The sequence below is a fragment of the Dunckerocampus dactyliophorus genome, chromosome 14, assembly GCF_027744805.1.
Source record: "Dunckerocampus dactyliophorus isolate RoL2022-P2 chromosome 14, RoL_Ddac_1.1, whole genome shotgun sequence".
Taxonomy (NCBI): Eukaryota; Metazoa; Chordata; class Actinopteri; order Syngnathiformes; family Syngnathidae; genus Dunckerocampus; species Dunckerocampus dactyliophorus.
In genome coordinates, this window is record NC_072832.1 from 2,922,054 (window position 1) to 2,944,867 (window position 22,814).

At 40.0% G+C, this 22,814-nt stretch overlaps 1 protein-coding gene across 7 annotated transcripts in view; it reads right to left on the minus strand.

The window, feature by feature from the left end:
• Positions 1–22,814, minus strand: part of grid1a (glutamate receptor, ionotropic, delta 1a) — a 342,967-nt gene that overhangs the window by 154,488 nt on the left and 165,665 nt on the right. For all 7 annotated transcript variants that reach the window (XR_008573689.1, XR_008573690.1, XR_008573691.1 and 4 more), the window contains exons 3-4: positions 12,463–12,747; positions 2,409–2,614 (exon numbers count right to left, since the gene is read on the minus strand). Coding sequence is in view for 2 of the 7 variants with exons in the window: in XM_054799052.1 (XP_054655027.1) it covers positions 2,409–2,614; positions 12,463–12,747 (491 nt within the window). In the remaining 5 variants the exon portion in view is untranslated. The remainder of the gene's footprint in view (positions 1–2,408; positions 2,615–12,462; positions 12,748–22,814) is intronic.

Sequence of the window (22,814 nt, forward strand, 5' to 3'; positions counted from 1 at the left end):
GTGCGGATCGATACTGGCATATCAACACTTTGATACCATCTCTTCATGCTCTAATGTCGATTTTCAAATCAAAATATTGATACTTTTGATACTTTAGATGTAGGATTTTGCTAGCTTATTAGCTTGGCTATATTGTAAATCTATATCTGTATTGTAAATCACACCACGTTAACAAGTTGCATTTGTTTGGAATGTGAATGACCACACACAAAAATCGTATTTAACCAAAAACATGCGTGTAAAGGTGACTATGGGGGGGTATTTCATGTCTAGAGGGCTCCAGTAATATTAAAAACCGTCTATAGTATTTATATACAGTTATTTTATATGTACACAAGGAATCCTACTGTACGGAAATTCACTTATTGCGGTCAGCAACCGTACCATGACTTGATTCATCATCTGGAGTGCATAACCCCCTCACTAGCATGACATCATCCTTTCATGTATTTTTACAACACACCTTTTTTTTCCTTCTTCTTCTGTCCTCTCATATTTTGAAGCACGCCATCCTCACCTCACGCGCTGGACGCACAGCATCCAGACACTTGCCACATCGCCTTTCCGCTCACATTGCCCCTGAGTGGGTGTGGCGTCTGGTGTCAGCTCATGTCTGGCCTCCCTCCTTGACACCCCCTACGCCTTTGCGCACCTCTCATGTGAGGCGACCTCTCAGCAGAGTCACGCCAGCCTCTTAACAGCGCCGTGAAGTGGCATTTTCAAGATGGCTCTGTGCGTCCTTGACTCGTGCCGTATTGTAGCCAGCATGTGCACAAAAAAAAGCACTTAGGTGCACAAACATGACAGGTTTTATGAGTTCATTAAGTCGCTCCCTAACTCCCCAATACAGTATTCACTTTTGGTTCCAGAATGATGAGTGAATTTCGTTACAAATGGAATATTTTTGTTTACAACCATCTAAATACTGTTTTTAACATTATTAGAGCACTCTAGGCATGAAACAACACCCCTATAGGCACCTTTACACTCGTATTACCCAATACAGTAGACATAATAAGATAAATTAAGACATATAAGGCATACATAAGACATAATATATTCTCACACATTAGCAGTTCCCTGTTGTTCCCTTTTTTATACTTCCAGTTTCTGTAGAGTACTTCCTGCAGAGGCTATTCTCATCATTACTGACACCTACTGACCAGCGTAGAATACTACATATCACAACATCTGAATGTATTTTCCGAATGCCTTATATTTGCATTTTAGCTCATTTAATCATTTTTATGCTTAATTTGGGCCAAAAATGCGTACAATTTGCTTAAATAAGCACACTTGTGGACTAATATTATACCAAGAAACAGCATTATTTATTCAATAATATATTTTGGACAAAACATGATAGAGTGAATGTGCAAAAATCCGAAGCACTATAAAACTAAAATAAGTAATAATAAATAAAATAATAAATAATGGAAATAAACATAAAATAAAACTACATATACTTTTCCAGAATACAGTCTGTTGAACTCCGTATTGTACAACCTTTGGAGCACTCCAAGTAAATCCTAGTACATTTTTGTGAGAGCAGGCTTAGAGCATGTTACAGTTCTTCGCGTTCAAGACAGTAATCCAGTGTTGCGTTACGTATTGCATGCCGCAGCAGTGCGGTACATTGCCGCACATCCCAGACAGATTGTCCCTGATACTGCGGGGCTTCTGAGATGTAAGTAAGTAAGCTCGGAATGCAATAAAAAGCAATGTGAAGAGATGTTTACAACCTTCATGTGTGTGTTTTAGTGGTGCCAGACACCTCCTCCAGCAGCAAAACCACTGATACATTTTTTATTTGGATTTATCTCCACAGTTTGCTTTGAAACCTCGACTGCAAGGGAAATTAAACAGTAACGGCAATGCAGTGTATCTCCTTGGGCAGTTTTTTATAGCTACTGTAGATGTGACCCATTCAATTGGTGGCTCGTGGGCCAATTATGACTGTATTCTGTTTAAACTGACAAATAAAATGACAGTCGAACCTCACTTTTCATGCAGTGTTGCGCGTGACAAACTAGTCCATTTACCCTGTACTGTATCATTCCGCGCAATCGCCACAGCTTCCAATGTTTTTTCTTTTTGAATTGAATAGAGATGTTAATTGCAGCATTTGCAGCAGCTAAAAACTGCATAATAAAAGTAAAATAAAATAAAACTACTCACCCTTTGACAGGAATGGTAAAGGAACAGGATGTGCATTGGTTTCTATAGTGTAGGTATTGACTGAATTAATAAGGTTCTGCAAGGCATAAGGATATCATGCAGCTGTTATGTAGACAATCTTTGACTCATGGCTCATCTGTTAAATAGACCATCTACGTCCATGAACAGGACAACCTCTCCTGCAGGTAGACCTGACGGCGTCCATCAATAGCAACAATAACGCATCCTACCTGGTGGATGAACACCTGTGCTCCGCGGGGACTCATGAGCAGCACGGCCCGCCGCAGCGTGTCCCGGTATCGGTTGAGCTCCTCGGTCCGCAGTGTGCTGAAGAGGTCGGTGAAGACCTGGCTGACGTTGCGGTCCACCCGCTGCAGGGACACGTCCAGGCCCAGTCGAGAAGCCTGGTCCATGAAGCTTTGCAGACCGCGGATGTCTAGTGGACAAAAGCAGAGATATGAACATGAATAATCTTTCGCTTGTATCAATAATGCGATGAAGAAGTCATGGTTTCATTTATGTTGGTCAGAAGACCGAGGGTTGGAATCGACATCATATCCTTGCTGTAAAGGCACATTTGCAGGGTACCATATGCAGTATTTACGGTGTATTACACTATATCATAAGCATATGCCGTTCAGGCTGTATTATCCTTCAAGTTTTACTCATTGAAAGTCATTTATACTCATTTTGAGAACGGAATCAATCAGACAGAGAAAGCGTACTCATAATTCCAAAGGTTGCCAGATAAATCCTCGCCTCGGCTGTGGCTGCAGAGATGTGTTTAAAAATCTCCACGTGAAATGCAATTTCAACCCCCTCACACCTGACTTCTCTTTCAGCTATTTTTAGGCGGATGACGCTTTAAAGCAAATAATACAAACATGAAATGTGCGCAATAAATGATGCCATTAAGACACCTGCACAGTATTTTCAGGATTCACTCCAAGGGGCCCACAGGCTCGTGACAAAAACACAACACAGTGTTCCCGTCTTCCTGTTTTCCTCACGACAGCGGCAGATAAGACTGCAGGCGGACGGGGAAGTCATAACCGTGTTTGTGTGGGTTTGCAAGCACCCCCTTCAAACTGAGGGAGTTGTGCACCAGAGGGCTCCACTACATGGAGATCCTACGCACTCACAAAGTCTCCAAGAACTAGGATGAATCATGCTTTTTCATGTGTAAATACATGAAAAATATCATCAATACAAATCAATACAGGTCATCAAAAAATATTCTGGTATGCCTCAGAAGCTCACAGAAAGCTGCCAGTGATGGCAACGAGCACAAGTGATGATAGCCATAGAGGCAGAGGTCTTACTGTGGCAGGACAACTGATCGACAAGTGTGTTTTGCTTTCTCTTTTCTGCTTTTTTGGGATGCCACCACAGAAGGGTGCCGGTGATGGCAACAAGGGCAAGTGTGACGATAAACATAGAAACAGAAATGGACCTCGCTGTGGCGAGACAATCGATCCACAAATTATCTTTTGCTTTTTCTTTGGCTTTTTGGGGATGCCACCACAGAAGGGTGCCAGTGATGGCAACAAGGGCAAGTGTGACGATAGCCATAGAAACAGAAATGGACCCTACGATGCCAAGACATCCGATCTGCAAGTGTGTTTTGCTTTGTCTCTGTTATTTTATGGGGATGCCGCGACTGAAGGCTTGCAATGATGCCAACAAGGAAACGTGTCATGCCATAGAACCAGGAATGGACCTTGCTGTGGTACAGCAAAAGAGTACAATCAATAATCTGATTACTTAATAGTAGAAGTACCAATAAAAGGCCACTAGGTGACAGCATCACTCTGTAAATGCCCTCCTGCTTCTTCTCCATGACGTGTCTTTCCTTTATTTTACTTGTATTTAGTTATACTGTATGTTATACAGTGTAATACATCTCTTCGCACTTGCATAACAGTTAAACATGTTACACTCTTCCTTAAATCAGCACAGTAGAGTCAGTTCAGGGTTTTATGTCTCTGGGACGAATGAATGGACTTCACATTATTTGGTAGCGTAGATTAACAGTGGAGGTTTAACTGCAGTATTAACCAGGAGGGGTATTTGAGCTCTAATGGAGTGGACGTTTAACTGCTCAGGACAAGAGAGAGAGAGGCTAAAATGAGTTTTTTTGACCCGGTCCAACATGCATCTAACATTTCCTCAGGCCAAACTAAAGCGGAGAAAGTATATGAGATAGCGCGCCGTCACAGATAGGATGCAATATTGTTCCATTTTTGTTCTATTTCAGGTGGCGTAGATAATAAGAGGTCGCCGCTGCATTCTCTTTGGAATAAAACCGTTCAGCGTGTGCGGAAGCAAACATGAAATTAAATCATTTATCAACTCGGAAGCAGTGGCAGCCTCTCAGTGTAGCACACACACAGCGAGTGTAAATTGATGTGCCCACACTGTCTGTGGTGTTATTTTGAATGCAGCGGGCATTAGCTTGAAGACTTTTTGACAAAGTACAAACATGATTTGTGACTTCATCAACATTTGCCTCCCTTCCCGCACAGACTGGAGTGAAATGAATGCATTCTGGCAAGAGAATGATTCATGGCGCTAAGACATTGGCATCGCGACACCGAGGCTCCCACTTCCAGTAAAACAGATATTGCTTATACAAAGCAAGTTAAATGCCATGTGACAAATGATGCGATTAGCACCACACAAAATCTTCTCAAACGGGCAAATTTATTAGTGATATTTCCGTGTTATTACCTCCCCCAAGCACAAGATGTGAGGAGGGCCTGTTTTTATGAGTGTAGGTATTCATTTACAGTTTTTAGTGCACCATAAACATGAGAGATAGTTTGGGAAAAAGGCCAAAAATAGACCTAAAAGGCTGTTGTGGATTTAGGAGTTTTCTAAAACTAAATAGGTGTTAATTAATATTAATATTACAATAATACAATAATTAATAGTATAATACATAATATTAATATTGTAATACTGAAATATAACATTAACAATATAAAATATTAATACTAATGGCAATATTAATACTAATACATTTAAAATATTGAAATAATGACAGTAATGGTAATTTTCAAAAATGTATAATAGAAATAGTGCATCAATCTGAATTAAAAATACTAATACATTTTTTTAAATAAATTAACTTCAATACCCAAAAATGCTCGTGTGGATTTATGGTTTTACATAAACAAAAAAATATACATATTCTAATAATATTAATAAAAATCAAATAAAAATCAAATAAATTATAATATACTGTAATAAAAGGAAAATGCATCAATTTCTATCACAAATGTGAAAAATGTTAACCTTAAGTTTTGGGAAGAGGCCACAGAGTACACCTAATAATAATAATAACAATAATAATAATTTAAAAAGTGTTAAATAAATCATGAACAGAAAATGCTGATGTAAATGTGGATTTAGGATTTCTGTTATGTTATATTTATGTTGTCTGCGTGGGTTCTCTGCATCCTCCCACATCCAACAAACATGCATGGAAGAGTCTGAAATTGGCCCTCGGTGTGAGTGTGAGTGTGAAGGCTTGTCTCTTAGTGAAAGTGAAAGCATATCATAACCTAACCTTTGCCCTCCTGTTTCGGAATCCAATTCTCTCTCAGTGCGTGTGACATCTGGAGACTCACCAGCTGCGATGCTTGAACTCTTCATCTCACGCTCACAGAAAAGCAGAACAAACTGACTTATGTGGCAGTTTTCCAGAACATGTATGCTGCACTGCAGACGTGCACATAAACAAGTACTGTCTGACCAAAGTCAGCACAGCCCTCACATTTCAGCATGCATTTTTATTGCAGTATATCTTCTCAAGGGCCAATATTATAGACAGTCAACTTGGATCTAGTTTAGAGTAGTCAGTGCACAGCTTGTATGGCTCTACACTGTATATTTACTATTACTGAAAATGACTGTGTGGGGTGTAATCACTTTTGTGTACACTGTCACTGCAGGTCACGCATGAGTCAACGGGGCAGGTAAATCATGTATACGCACATGTCAACCTAAACAACAAAAATAGAGGCTGAAAATCACATACACTGTAGGGACAAAATCAGAACTGGGCATTTAGACCTGCAGTGAAAATCCAGTCTAACTTTTGGAACGGCAGCCAGTTACCCTGAGCAGTCGACCATGTTTGTGCAGGGTCAAGACCAGAGTCCAATAGTCATTATGGACCCGCATTGGAAGTGAGCAGCTTGTTTCTTAAAGCGGTTGCTCATGAAGTCATCGGAGGTTTTTCTGGTTCTGGTTCCTACCCACGCAGCAGCCGTCTCAGCCCGACCAGTGAACCGAGCAACAGTCACCGTAATCCAGCCAAGCCAAGAGCATGAAGCACAGAGCGGGCTGTCGCATTTTGTTATTGACTTTTGGATGGGACTCTTTTCCATGTGATGATAATGAGAGCCTGTTTCTCAGCGCTGGTCTCCATCTGGAGCCCAAACGGTAGCGGAGCTCCCTCTCGGTGTGGAGTGCTGGTGCAGAAACTAGCGTATCATGATGAAAGGGCTCAGAGGTTCTTACTGAGCTGTCAAGCCGCATAGCAATCGGAGCGGAAAAGCCCGAGACGTGGCGACGCTTTAAGGCCGTGTTTGCTCAACACCGAGATGAGTCTGTTTAAAGTCATCACTGCTGCTCTTACAACAATAACATGGCTTCATTGTACACGAGAAATCGATTTTTAACTTTAAATGGACACAAAAAAATGCAATATGTTTTTATCAAATGGGTTCCTCCCACGTCAAAGAGAAATGATGCAATGCGACATAATAATGATAAGAGCAATTACAGCTAATGTAGGCATTAGCATCCAATTGTACAAAAACTGATAACTGATAATAATACCTATTCTATTACTAAGTCATTAAAATGAATACAAAAAGTACTGTAATATATTTTGTTCATAAAATGTCTTCTTCCTATGTCAAGGAGAAATGATCTCATACAACATAATAATGATAAGAACAACACAGTACTTAGTACTACTAGTAGCAATACTAATAATACTAACTAACTAACAAATACTAACAACTAATGTTGTTTTATGTCCTCTTAACAAACACGAATGCTTAATGACCGATATAGAGCAGCAACACTATAATGAATGTGACCTTACTCGTGTGTGTGTTGAGTAGAAATCCTTCTCTGATGAAAATAATCTTGATAACTGTGGTTATTGACTTTTCTACTCTCACAACTTCTCATTTTCCCTCATTTGATGGAAAGCTAATCAGCAGAAGGTCACGCACACCTTCCCTTTCATGGTGAAACGACTTGACAAGTTAGTCAGCGGCGATATGGTCCTTCAGACGCCACTGAGGGATTCATTGAGACGGGAGTCAAGTAACTCAGTGTGAAGCGCACAAAAGAGAGCGAGTCGTTACCCGTCAAGGGCCTCCGCTCTTGTCGTTGTTTTTTTTTCCCCCCCGCGATCAGTCACCGACGGCAACCTTGGCCACAATTCTCACGCTCTGCGGGAGATTTCTTTTTGAGTTCGTCGCTCGCGTTATAAATGGCCTCGCTACGAGAAGTCAGCGCCTCCTCCCGAAGCACTCGAATCAATCTCACATCTGATCCCTGACTAATTCTCTCCCGCTCGAACACTGCGAAGCACTTAAGACTGTCAAGAAAAAGAATACCTTCTTGTTCTATGGTGGAAGCGTTGACTGTATATTCTCTGCAGTCACGCACAATCATGCAACATTTACAGTGTGCAGTATGCCAGCTGTTACCACCATTATTTCAGTGGATAGAACATCCATACTGCTGTGCAATGACTACTCCAAAGTATGTCATTTCTACTGGCTAAAGGCTAAAACGAAAAATAAAAAAAAGCCACTGCTTTGTGTTATTAATTATTAGAATCAACATTTTTTTCTTTACATTGCTCTATTTTTCAAATGTTGCTGTTTTTAAGCATCTTCTTTTATTTCTACAACGGAACGACATTAAACGAGTCGCAGGGCGCACTTTTGGAAAACTCTGCCATGCGTGTACCAGTTTAAAAAAAAAAATCCCAACATTTTTTACATGTTTTTTGTCAAGCGTGGAGATTTCGCACTTTGTTCAGTGACCCTTGAACGCACCATAGATCCTGTGAGATGTAAAAGTGAAACTTATATATATAACCTCTACACAAGGACTCCAATTCCATCAGTTCATTGCTGGTCTTAAGTTCGAGTTCATTAGTGGCGAGTGTCTAAACATTTTAGAGTTGAAATGCATTTAACACGTCTGTGAGGCAGATTAAAGAGAGAGTAGATTAAATGTAATGTAATATTTATGTTATTTTTTTCACTTTTATTGCAAATGTTGATCTGAAATCAGAGGAGAATGTCAACATCAAGCTAGCATGATGGTTGTGTGTGTGTGTGTGTGTTGGGGGGCTACAATACAATAAAAGCCCTGTATCGGCTTTTATTGTAGGGAAAAAAACAATACAGATGTATAGTTACCGGTGGCCGATAATGTCGGCCATCCCTAATAACATCCAATCAGGCTTCAGAACAAACAAGGAATGTGTATGAATGCAACGTCAGCACTCTTTTTCTGTGAAGTCTTGTCACGCTGATCTTATTTAAAAAGAAAACAATTGAAAATGCATTCATTGTATTTGTCAAATGTAACACTTTGCTACATTGTTAAAACTGCATTTTATTTGGGAGACACTAAACATGCTTATGACTTGTAAGGACTTGAACATTTCGAGCCAGTGACTTCAGAGTTGACCTGACCTGTCTTGGCTTTACTTGACTCTTGACTCGAGACTTGAGATTAAAGACTTGAGGCTTACTTGAGACTTGCAAAACACTGACTTTCTCCCACCTCTCGTATCTAGACGATATGCACAATCGACAAAAAACCACAACGGTGCAAATACTGTGAAATGTGCAAACATACGAGGTAGATGCAAGACTCGGAGGTAAAATTGACGTAGATAATAAATGAAATGTGTTAGGAACACGATAATGCATTTTATTTAGTTTTATTTTTAGTTTATTTCAACTTATTTGTGAGTGTCATGACAGCTGATTATGTAAATGCTGCATAAACACTGCATGTGTTGTTAATGAAGGTTTTAAGGGGGCAATCTAGAGCAGATGAGTTTTATTTGAATAACTACATAATAACATCAAAACAAACAATATGATATATCATATTATACATAAGATAAATTACATTTCATAAATATATTAAAAAAATGTTTTTAAGTGTTGGAAAAGGTAAAAACATAATTTTTAATGCCTGATTAAAAGAACTACTTAAAAAAAGTGAAATAAATACAATATGAATATTAACTACAGTTAATAAATCTAATAAAAACCTGTTTTTACAAATTTGAGTAAATATTAAAATCATGACTCAGCACTGTTTTTGATGAGCAAAAAATAAAAAATGAATGCTGGCAAGCAGTTCTAGTTTGGGAGGCGTCCTTTTCTTGGCAGCGTTTTCACACATTAGCTCATATTTTGCACGTTAGCATGCCAGCATTGGCTAATTAGCGCTGAAAACAAAATGCGGAGGGGCTGCTGGGAGTTCTATTTAATTGACAGCCAAGTTTGCGAACAGTTTGGTCACTTTGGTTGTCATCCAGGGGGCACTAAAATGCCTTAAATGTAATGTTTTACAAGGAATTCGCCTGAACTTTTAGGCACTACAAATAATTCACGTTTGCTCAGTCATTACATTTCATAGCTTGTTAAGTATTGTCATGAAATCAAAACACATTTAGCTGTGCTGCTGCAGAGATAAGATCTCCCCCACATTACAAACTGAATCAGAGGAGGAGAAGCAGTAAAAGTGCTCAATATGTTTTTTTTCTGATTCATTACATTGAGCATCATTTCACACCCGCTTTCAAATGCTGCTACTCAACCGTTGAAGTGAAACTTACGCGTGCTACACTTGCCGCGCTCTTGTTTACAGTGAGCTCATCGGCGCTATTAAAACAAGTACAAATACGTACATACGTGGGGTAGGGCGTTTGGGATTATAAAAACGTATAAAAATGTTTTTGGTATTGAAAGAGTAAATAAATAAAAAAAACAATAAAGAGAGCTACGTGTCCACTTTCCGCTGTCTCATGTACTCCACATCATTATTCAAGTTAAACAAATGAACATTTTGGAATAAAATAAAATCCAAATAATAATAATAATAAGAATAATAATAAAGATATCTAAATACAAAGACCCAGAAACCAAGATGTGGGGAATGAAAGGTGATGGGGGCCTTAGGACGTGATATCACAGATGGCTGGTGATATCAAAATCCAGGGACTGCAGAAAATCACGCTGCTTGGGACGTCCCACATCTTAAGAAAAGCATCCATCAAGTGGACTTCAACCTCGTTCTAACCCTAAGCCTGAGGATGGGCCTGGTTATTACAACCTCTCATAGCAATAATAAATAACAATAATACAAAAATACAAGTAAAACTCATACAGCCTGTTTGTGGCTTAGGAAAAAAAACCTGGCTATAATTACCCTCGAGAATTGACAGTCTCTTAAGTTTTCAAAAGGCATCCTAATAGTTTTTTCTGTATTCCGTTCTGTACTATTACAAGCCTTGAGACTCGATTCTGGATTGATGAAAAGATCCAAGCAAGTTATTTTCAGGTGAAGCACTGCCTCTGAGTCCCTTCTTGCTTTATTCCACGGCACTGGAAACAATATAAAAGGTACACTCATTAACGCTGTCCAATGGCCCTCCTCCCAAGTTCAGACTGTGTTTTAGGAACAACGATGTATTGTCTTCTTGCCAATCAAGTCGTCACACGCGACCATTTGCCTTTTTGTGCTTGTCAAGAAAGGCCGCAGGTCCGTAGAGCCACCTTAATTAGAGTGAGGAAACTAGAATGAAGAACGTCTGAGACAACGTAAGACACTATCGGGACGCTCTTGTCTTTCATGGCGCCACAGATGATCCAATTAGGGTCTGATTTCACTTGTCTGCATGCTAATAACCACCGCTGATGCCATTGTTTTCATTAAAACGTGTAGTCTGACAAGGCAGATGGTTGGTTTCCCAAATACATCTGGGAAAGACACAGCAGAAAATGTGGAACACTAGAAAAGGGCGAGTACTTCACAACAAACTTTCTGTATTTCACATGAATTAGGCACTGATTTGACCAAATACCAGAATAGTAGACCACATAGTGATAGAGCGGGGGCGTCAAACTGGTTTTCACCGTGGGCCACATCGCAATTATGGTTATCCTCACAGGGCCACTTTTTATAATTCTATTGTACAATTTAGTTAATTATTACATACATTTGTCATTAATAACTAATCAAAAACAGTCATTTTAAATTGGATTTGACAACAAAAACGTATAAGTTTTTCTGTCAATATTGACAACAAATACATTTAGCAAGAAAGATTGTCTTTTTGATAAAAAAAAAATTAACGTTGTTTTTGTTTTGTTTTTACTTTAATATATTATGTTATTATTTATTGTAAATGGAAAAATAAATGTTTATTAAATTATTGTAAAATATGTTTTAAATACTAATTTTTTTAGATTATTGTAAAAATATTTTTATTTATTAAAATTGTTACTTATGTAAATATATTTATATAAAGTAAAAAAAATAATTATAGCATACAGCATACATATAAAAATACAATAATATAAATATAATTTTACAATAGTACTGTATAAAAGTAAAATAATGAAAAATAAATCTTAAAAAAGTAAAAACAAAATTAATATTACTAACAAAATTACAATATATATACAAATATGGCAAATAGGCTTTTGCGGGCCACATAAAATGACATGGCAGGCCAAATCCGGCCCCCGGGCCTTGAGTTTGACACCTGTGCCCCAGAGACAACTTTACACCAAAAAAGCCTTGAGAAATGTTCTTTTCTCCTTGTTATCAAAGACATTATCGCGTTGTCGTTAAAAAGAATCAAGATGAGACTGAGAACGGAAGGCAAATTAGGAGCAACATGCTGCAACGCAATGCTATGCTAGCGCTGCTAAAGTATAGTATATGCCAAGCCGCTCCTGTACTGTAAGTGACTAATTCTCGCCCCCGTGGTGGCAAACAACTCTTTAGCTTGTATTTCGCATGTTAACCTTGGATAATTAGTCATTGTTGTCTTTTGTTGATGGCGTGGATTTCCTGTTTTTTGTTGAATAAGTTGGTGTCATGTTTCTCTCCTATGGCTTAACTGTTCCAGACTGTACTGAGCTGAACCCTAGCGTGGTTTTGTTGTGTTCCTGTTAGCAGTTCAAATACGTTTAAATCCAAAGTATGCAAACTTACCGTAGTCGCTCTCGTAGAAGATGATGAACTTCTGCCAGTGCAGCTCCGAGACCAGGGTGAGCAGGACGTCGTTGATCCGGACCGGGGGACGAGCGGCCAGGGTGTAACTTTCTCCGTCCGGGCTGGGGTTGAGCTGGCAGGCCGTGCGGGGGGCGCCGTCCCCGTTCCTCTGGATGAAGAGGTGGGGGATGTGCATGGCGTCGGTCAAAGACTGCAGGGCGCTGGCAGCGGCACAGCCCGTGGATGTGACCAGGGCGAGAATGCCTTGGTTCATCAACTCGCATGCTGAAAACAGAAGTTGACAGTTGAGTAAAGGGAGACATTTTGGAGGTATTTTAAAAAAACAACAATGCATGTACCGTACATTTGCAATTTGGCTCTGAATTTTACAGTGGAACCAGTTCATGTTGACGCCCCTCGGACTGGCTGACTCACATCGACATCATCGCAAATGAACAATATTAAAGAATTGTTGAACCTACAGCTTGTTTGTTGACATTCTTTCTACTTTCCTGTGCAAAGTTTGAATGAGTGCGTTTTGTTAGCTGCAGAAAGAGTGGCTGAAGAAGCAGAAAGGATCTTTGGTGCCCCGTGCCGACGCTTTGAAGATAACTGTCAGTTCCTTTCCTGTTGCCCCTCTTGGCCTTCTTAATTCTTAACATAACCACAAATAGGATTTTGCAAAAACAGGCGAGTGATAATGATGAAGTTAACAGTACTTCAACGAATGCTGATTTTTCATAGGAATGACACACTTTAGGTGTCACGTTTATGTTGACATAAGCAGTGGACTTGGACTTGTATTTGGACTTGGCTTCGTAATACGTTCTTTAGTAATAAAAAGAACACAGTGGACCGGGACTTAGATAGGTTGTTGACATAAACAGGTTCTACCCTCGTTCACAGAAGCTTAAAAGTGTCCAAAATGTAAAGAAAATGTCAGTTAGCTGCAGTGTTGTTGGATTCATCTAATCCATACGTGTCAAACCTGGGCTGCAATTTCATCCAGCAACTTCACCTCAGAGAGAAGGAGCACTCTTCAGGACGCAAATGTACACATTCTGGGCCGAGAAGGCAGCTGGTTTGAAAGAGGAGTGAGGGAAGCCATCTGCGTTAAGGTTGAGAAGCCATCGCTGAACAGAGGGGGAGGTCTGCGACACCTTTCTCCCTCATACAATGCTGCCCTCTCAGCCCTTCCTAAAAGACTCAATCGTTCCGCCTCTAAAAACATAAACAAGGCACAGCCACCTTGGTTTCAGGTGGGTTCACGACCATCATCACATCTGGATAGAATGCTAACGAAGGTGATACCACCCAAGCGACCATTGTTGACGGGCAGAGGCCTCACTCCATTATATCCTAACGGTCATCATTTGACACCACAAAAGAGCGAAACCATTCCCGTCTGAACATTCCTCCGCCTTGAGAAGATAAATATGGCAATGCTTTAATTTTATTTGAACATACACACAAGTTACAGCGGAATACGTCACATAATTCAACTCACAGTTCCACAGGTCCAAAAGGAGTAGGAAGAAGCAAAGCCTATTTAATGCAACCCCCCCATCCGTTCCACATCTTATGCAGTGCATTTATTCACTTCCTGTATTCCACATTTGATTTATTAATACATAGAAGAATGATTAGGTAATGTAACAGTGTCACGATGTAGTTATTAATATTTTTTCATAATAAATATAATAATCAGTAAGCATAACAAAACAAGTTCAAGGCTCTTCATCCTTGTATTTTGCAAACACCAACTGCTCGTATTGTTTCTTGAATTTGCTCATCTTGGGGCATTGAGTTCCTTACTCAATCCACAAACAGAAATGCTGTGGGTTTTCAGCGTTGTTCTCGCATTTCTAAGTGTTTCAAGTTCAGTTTTTCCCTAAGATCGTATTTCTCCTCTCTTGTACAGAAGTATTGTATGACATTTTTGGGTAATAGGTGATTGTTAGCTTTATGCGTGATTTTAGTGGTGTGAAAGTTGACTAACAAACAAGCATCTGTGATGCTGATGATGCACATGAGTACGCCACATTCCCAGATTATGTTGGTAAAAAGCTTTTTAATACTTTCAATGTAGTGTTGATTTCAGGGTAAATAGGCGGTGGGTGTCCAGTTGAGCCCATGACCTAAAGTCGGCTTTGAGTTTTAGCCCCTGTGCGACAGAGTTAGACACCCCTGATGTAGTCGGTGTAATCTGAGCATTTTTTTCTTGTCTTTGGACTGTCTATTTACCATCGCAACGGCCAAACTCAGGTTTAATTAACAGGTTAACATTTTCCATTTGTTACACACGCATACTCATTCAGAGAGAAAACTATTTGGATACAATGTTATTTTGCCGCTCTATCATCCTTTCAGACTCGTAATAGAGCTGTCCAAGTCTATAATAGATGACAAACATGCCCTTCAAGTCTATCCGCAATAATATATAATTTAGCCCAAGCCAGACAAAACTTGTTTTTTGACATATTAATAATGTTACGGCTGACGTTTTCATCTCTCAAAGATCGCTGGCGTGTTTCCCGGCAGACATCCTGATCCACCCTAAGAGGATAAAGTGTACATTTTTTCCAACCGGGTGACATATGTAAATAAAAATAAGAGCTAGTCAGACACTGTGTCGTCTGTGGTTTTAATCTTGGCTGATTAACCAAAAGTAGTCAGACTATGTCAATCAAAGGGCTCGCAAAGCTCCTGTTCCAAAAATGTTCATCTGTGTCATTTTGGCAACGGAGTGCCCTCATGCTGAGTCTGTCGTTGGCATTTCACGAGACAACATCAGCGGCAATCCTGTTTCAAGTGCAGGGGCTTGGGTGACACACAAAGATCTTCTGAGGCCCAGTGGAGAACACTTTGTTGCATAATAAATACTGATTTATATAAGGATGGTGTTGCAAATTGACTCAGAAGAGTTCCTTGTTTTGTTCTTTTCCTGATACAGTGTATCCCTGCGAATAGCAAATAAACATGAGTAACTCAGCCGTAAAAAAATACAGGGGTGTCCAAAGTGAGGCTCGGGGGCCATTTGTGACCCGCGATTGTTGGAAAAAGTCGTAATTTCACAATAAAATTATACTATGAGGAACAATTGTGTCATTTTAGTTGCATAAAGTCAAAATATTAAAGAAGAAAGTTGTTTTTTTATTAAGTTGTAATATTATGAGAAATAAACAAAACAAAGAATGAAGTTGTAATTTTTGGAAAATCAGGCTGGAGAAAAAGTTATAATACTACGTGAATGAGGTCAAAATATTCCATGGAAAAAGCAACATCAGCAATGGAAAAAACAGCATCAATTTTACAAGAATAACATCAAAACATTAAGAAAAAAAATTGTACTCCAACGAGAGAAATAAAAAAAAAAGGAGGCTTTAGCAAAATTGAAATAGTTGGAAAATACATTTAAAAAAACCCCAACAGAAATGGAAAAACAGGAATGAGAGTGAACTCAAACTATTTTGGTAAACAGACATTCAAATATTTTAAAAATCATAAACGAATGAGAAAAAAAAGTTACAATTTTCCGATAATAAACTCTCAAACTAAAACGTCACAAAGCTGTTTATGTAAACAAAGCTGTATATATATATATTTATGCCTGCATTATGCTGCTGCATCGGGGTGCCACCACAAACTGCGCAGACTCCCTCCTCCTCCTACAAAAACTCCTGCTAGCTTGACGTTGACATTCTCCTCCAATTTTGGATCAACATTTCCAATAAATGTAACTGCTTACTGGTAATTATTAGATTAGATTCAGCTCCAGAACCCTCATCATCTGGCTTCAATCTCCATTGCTCATTATTGTTGTCCATCTCTTGTTGGGTGCAAACCAGGGTTCGGCTGGGTGATGGCGCTCACACGTGACTGAAACGAACTGCACGCGCAACCTCAGCCGACACATGACAAGTGTGAACACACCCTTAAAGCCTGTTCGTTACCGCTATGCATCCAAATATGTTATTTTGTCTTTGTCATCGTTTTCGATGCAAAAACACCATTCCTGACATTCAGAAAAATTGCAGCAAAACAGGATATTGTAGAAAACAGCAATCCCATGCTCTCATTCCTCTCATAGCTTTTCATACTCTCCAATTATATAGTCTTTGTTGACAGTGGAGCAGTTTTGCACACAAAAGTAAAACTGACACATTACGTTCTGAAAACAGCCGATACAAAGCTTGTCCAAAAGCCAAGTATGGCGTTGACAATGGAAAGAAACCACAGGTACTGTACAAGGCAGTGAAGGCAAATCAATAGTGATGGCAACAGGAGGGGGGCTGCTGGAAAAGGAAGTCTAGCGGCTGCGCTGCAAGCGTGCGACTACATTAAGGCGCTATAAATCACAATAGCAGGCGCTGTCTGCTAAATAACGTAGTGACGAAGAACAATAGGGAAGTAGGACTGACAACCAACTGCGGGGTTGTTTTGGACTGAGGACTGACAAATGAATGACAATTTTTATTTTCCTGTCTATAAAAATGTAAAAGGTGATGACAGAAGAAATGTACATGTACACTGACATGTGCAGGAAACAGGGGGGTCAAATATGCAAAAGGGTTGGTTTTTGTACAAAGTCAGACACAATTTGTTCCCTAACTTCCTTTAGGTTGCATTTTATTCATTTTCCAAGTGTCCAGGCAGTTTTTATCCAACATGAGACTGAGGGCAGCAAGGAAACAGTTCCAAACACCCTTAACAAAGTTATATTAGGAAAACAGGGGGGCAAATACGCAAAGGGGTTGTTTTTTTGTACAAAGCCGGACACGGTTTGTTCCCTGATGCTAGTAAACTTCCATTTTTTTTTGCATTTTCCCAGTGTCCTGACAGTTTTTATCCAAGGTAAGACTGAGGGCAGCAAGGAAACAGTTTCAAACATGCTTAACAGAGTTATATTAAAAACATCACATGTTCACACTTGCACACTTGAGTTTATTCAGTCCTACCCTTTCACCAGTTCTCCGATTGTCAGTGCCTACATTTCTGTTTAGAGTTGAAAGCACCACATTCTTTTAAATGTGGGCTTTCTGCTGCTCTATTTCTCTCTTCATGATGCACCCCACCTGGGAGAGACTCCACTCACCTAGAACAGGATAAGCAGTATAAGCAGTATGGAAAATGGATATCTAGACGTTTGCTTGTCCATCTTGTTAGCTCGCTGTGTAAAAAAACGAGGGTAGAATTTTGTTGCATTAGGTCAATGTTTCCTCCCCCAGGCTGCAGAGATTAAGACTGGAGGGCCTTCTGCAGCATCCCTCAACTGACAGCAGTGGAATTTAAGCATACTTCAACATAAAGTCCACACAATAGCCCCAGATGCCCTTCTTGAAAATGAACCAGTCCCTTCAGGATTGCTGCGGCCTAAAATGTCAGATTTCTCACAAAGTTGTGGCAAAAGTTACAATGTTTTGAGGATTATTTCCCGTCAGTAACATTGCATGGGATTGCCATTTTATTAAGTTGTTGTCAATGTTTGAAGTGTTGTTTGTAACGTTAACCCCCAAAAAGCACAAGGTGACGATTAAGATAACAAAATATGCTTTATTTGCATATTAAAGCTTACCTGTTTAAGAAATGTCGAAATGTTCTCCAAGAAGACACTTGTAGACACTTGTGTAGAACCATATTGAACAGCCATATTTTACCACCAAAAATGTTGTATTAACAAATTAATTAAAATAGACTGAAAATCATGAGTGTGTATTTAGTTAGTCAGTGGCTGACACAGCAGCTGTACTCTCAAAGCTAGATACTGTAATTAGTGTCCTAATTAAACAACGCTGCTGTCTAAAATACGGCATTTCTCAATCCACACAGGTGTCATGTACCTATAGTTGCACATAACTTACAGACATATCGTGTCCAACGCAAAAAGCATCCGCTATGCTCTGTATCATTCAATTTGTGCACCAACTAAATGGACCATAGAGGCAACTGGTTGTCGCCAAAAAACCAACCACTAACCCACTTTGTCTTAAAGGCAGCACATGTTGAATTAGATATCCACACTATTTGATATATAAGTCACACCTGACTATAAGTTGCAGGACCGACCAAACTATAAAAATAAGTGCAGAAAATCTGTTAAATATGCAAATTAGAACTGCAACAATGAATCAATGAATCGATGATTCATCTGTTATCCAATTAATTGATTCGATTGATCGTTTTTTTATTTAAAAATGCAAATATTGGCCTCTCAAATGTGAATATTTTTGGATTTCCATAGTCATCCATGACAGCAGACCTATAATATTTGTGTTTTAGGCAAAACCACACACATCAGCTTTGACTTTGGAAAACACTGATCGACATGTTTGCTTCTTTTCTTAGATGTTGCGGACCAAACCAAACAGTTAGTGGTTTGGTCCACAAAGCTTAAGCGATGAATCGAAACAATACGTTGCAATAGTTGCAGCCCTAACGCAAATAAAGCATATTCTGTTAGATTTGTTGAAATCCTGTGCTTTTTGGGGTTAGAACGCTTACAGCATTCATTCATTCATTTTCTTTGCGGGAGTATGCTGGAGCCTATCCCAGCTGACTTTTGGGAGAGAGGTGGGGTACATGATGAACTGGTCGCCAGGGTACATATAGACAAAGAACTATTCATAACTATGGACAAATTAGAGTCTCTCATTAATCTAATTTGCATATTTTTGGGAAAAAAATTGCGGGAAAAAGCCAAAGTACCCGGAGAAAACCCACGCACGAACGAGGAGAAAGGCAAACTCCACACAGAGATGCCCAAACAGGGATACGAACCCAGCCCTCCCGACTGTGTGGCCAGTGTGCTAACCACCAGGTCCCCGTGCGGCCACGCTTCAAACAACAACAAATGCATGAAGTTACAAGCCGATGCAATGTTCTTGAAAAACTAAGCCTTTTTCCGCAACTTTGTGAAAACGCTACCGCAAAATCCGCCATTTTAGGCCGCAACAACCACACAAAAAAGCCTGCAAAGTCCTGGAGGGACTGCTTATTGGTGGCTTTGTTGTTCCCCTTTTGTAAAACACAGCCATCAACCACAGAACCTTAATAAGCAAAATCCCGACCCAACCTTCTCTGTGCTCGTACAGAAACAAAATGTATTTTTCATGATCTGATTTTGGCATCTTAATGGACACCCCCTCCGCTCAAGCCCATCACAGTGCAGGAAACCCACTGACAAGAGAGAGAGAGGGAGAGAGGAGGGCAAAGCAGTCATTGCCAAGGATGATAATGGTGGAAAAATGTCCCTTAAATGGTCCCTCTGAAGTGGACGGTGGCCATTGCTCATTTTCTGGAAGCTATGTGACACCTGCGTCACCATATGTCACCCGTTATTATAAATACATCTTCAAAATGGCTTTGTTTGACTACATAATGCTCTTTGTGTCTTCACACCGTCCAGTGCTTGTATTCGTAATCCTGTTTTTCAGTACAACATCAGCGGAAATGCCGCATGATGTAGTGATTAGGGTTGGGCATCGAATCTCGAGCATCGATGGGAACCGGGACTAACGTTCTGATTCTTGTTCAAATGTTTTTATTTCGAAAAAAGTTATTGGCTTGACTTCATCAATAAGAGCGGTCGACTCAGTGCAAAATTTGCAACACAATGATATCATGCACAGTCAATATGATTAATGTTCACACGTTCATGGTGTAGAAATAACAGAGTACCACGTCTTTGATGCGCTACGTCGGACTTCCTCTAAGCGGTCATAATCAGGGAAGTCAAACACAAACTGATGTCTGATTCATGCCAATGCAACTGAGGGTTTCAGGATGCAAGTTGGTGTGGAAGTCCGGTGTAAATAAAGGACGGGAGCTAGGCAAGTTTATTCATCTGTGCAGTAAGTCTCTGTTAGCAACAGTCAAGGGACCTTCTCAACTCACAAAACACACTTCCGGCCTTCACAATAAGAGCACATTGGGCTATATCCTGTTTACTTGTGTTAACAAAATAAGGGTGTCATCAACAAATAGCTTACATCAACACTGAGGCAACAAACAAACGGTACTGCTTTTCAAACTAAGCATCTTTTGTGAAAGTGTACTCCTACAAGAAGAAACTTCATGACATTTATACTCAAGTTGAATGCTTTGATATTTATATACTGGTTGAAAATAGCCCTGTCAGGAATTCCACGTAAAGTTGATAAATAGCTCATATTATGAAACAATTCATGGAGAAGTTCAGACATTTCATTGAAAAAGAAGTCATTTAAACCATGCAAACCTTTATGACCCTGCCTCTTAAAAGCATCGGAATCCAGAATCGTTACAAACCGCAATGGAAACCAGGAATCCGGACCGGAATCCTTCAAATTCAAACAATTGCCCGACCCCAATAGCGATGCGTGTACTTGGTAATCAAACACAAAGCAGCCCAGCGTTTGGAGTCCTCGGCTAAAGATTGTGTCAAGGAGCAGCCATGACTGTACCCAAAATGAACCAAACAGTGACCTTAAAACCGAGGTACGTACTGAACCATGATTATGCCATAGACCCCTAATATGGATAACTGTATGTATGCAAGGATGGATGGATACTGGTTTAATTGATGAATGGATGATTGTGGAGGTGAATGTATAGTTAGTAATCACTCTGTGATCCAGCAAAGAAGCGTCTCCAATGCAGATCCGACAGCTCCACAAAAGTCATGTCATGTTTTTCCTCAGAACTCCACGTCTCAATGCACCAGTTCAGTCACTCACCAACAAAAATGAAAAAAAAGCAAAAGAAGCTGAATATTATGAAACAGACATTTCAATTTGGTCCATTTCTTTGCCCGTGAAAACAGGATGTCATCTGCCTGTCGTCTTGTCCTCATTTTTACAAGCGTAATACGACGGAGCGCTACAAGGGCAGTGAATACTTCATGAATCGGGACTGTCTCATTGATTTCACAGCCCAAATAAGGCGGTCTCATTTACAAGATGCGCTGTGACTCGGAGCAAAGTCCCGGGATTCGACACGGGAGTCACGGCGGAGATGCGTGTCGCGATGTTGTCGACGGCGTCCTGGCCCGCTGATGTGAAAGTGCCGTAACTGATCTAATGGAGAGAGCTTAAGCAATTTGTGATCTGAAATAAACACTTTTTTTGGGGGGGCGGTGCCTGGTGAATTAAACATGAGCGGGATTAGAATGGATTTGGAAAATGCTGCTTTTACAAGACAGCTAATCTTGCAGAAAGAGAAAATGAAGAAGAAACACTCCACTTGTGTAAGTACTAGGGCTGTCAAAAACGGGGCGTTAACGGCGGTAACCAATTTATTTAATTAATGACCTTCAAATTTTTAGTGCAATTAACGCATGCAAACCATGTCAAGCCATCCCTCTCTGCTGTGACGGCTCACAGAGGCACAATAGTGTCCCACCAGAGTCTAACTCTCTTTTATAGCTTTATTTTGACCTGAACACATCAACAGCAGTGCTATTCCAGCACCTTATACTGTATATCTGTATATAAATCTATTCATGAGGTAGGAACATCATAATATTAAAAAATATGTTTCAGAAATATCAGCATTATCGTTAGAACATTAAATAAAGATGAATTATGTTAATTGTTGTATATACTGTACATTAATAAGTGGATGCTCCCATCCTGGTTTCCCCCGACTCAACAACTCCTCAGCCCACCAGCTGGGAGGAAATGTAGCGATCAGCGTTTTAAATCACCTGCAACATGGCTCGGTTTAACATTTAAACGTCTTACAACACTGTACTTTCCGTAACAATGACTCATCCCGGCATCAGCTGCACTAAATCTCGCCGTGCCCTCACTTTTAGGGAGATAAACACCCGCCGCCCTCCATCCTTGCTTTCACTCCCGCTGTCAGACTAAGGTGAGAGTATATTGTTGTCAATACTATCGATGCCAAGGCGGTCGTGTCATCTGAGCTGTGATTTAGTGCTTCACAGTTGTAAAATTGTTCCCCGCAGACAAGTGACAGGCAGCGCGGCAGAAACTGACTTAGCAGAGAGGATTTCGTATGGAATTAGTCGTCAATATGACCTTCAGTGGCTCGGGAGGTGCAGGGGGTTGCACTCTAATCTTTGGTTTGCTGGTTTAATCCAAGATTTACAGCAGTTTCTAGATAAATCACAATCGCAAAGAGTAGTAAATATTGGCATAGTCTTGCAGCTTGGCATTGTAAGGACGTCTGTGGCTGATGCATACATTGAAACTGACGTCCACTGTATCACAACCTCCACAAGACACTCCTTCCTATTCCTAGTCTCCTATTCTACATACTTACAAACATGCTTACATTAAGCACAATTAACAATTTTCCTCCTAGGTGGCGCAACTCCGCAGTCATTTTGCATTCAGAAGATGCTCAGCTGC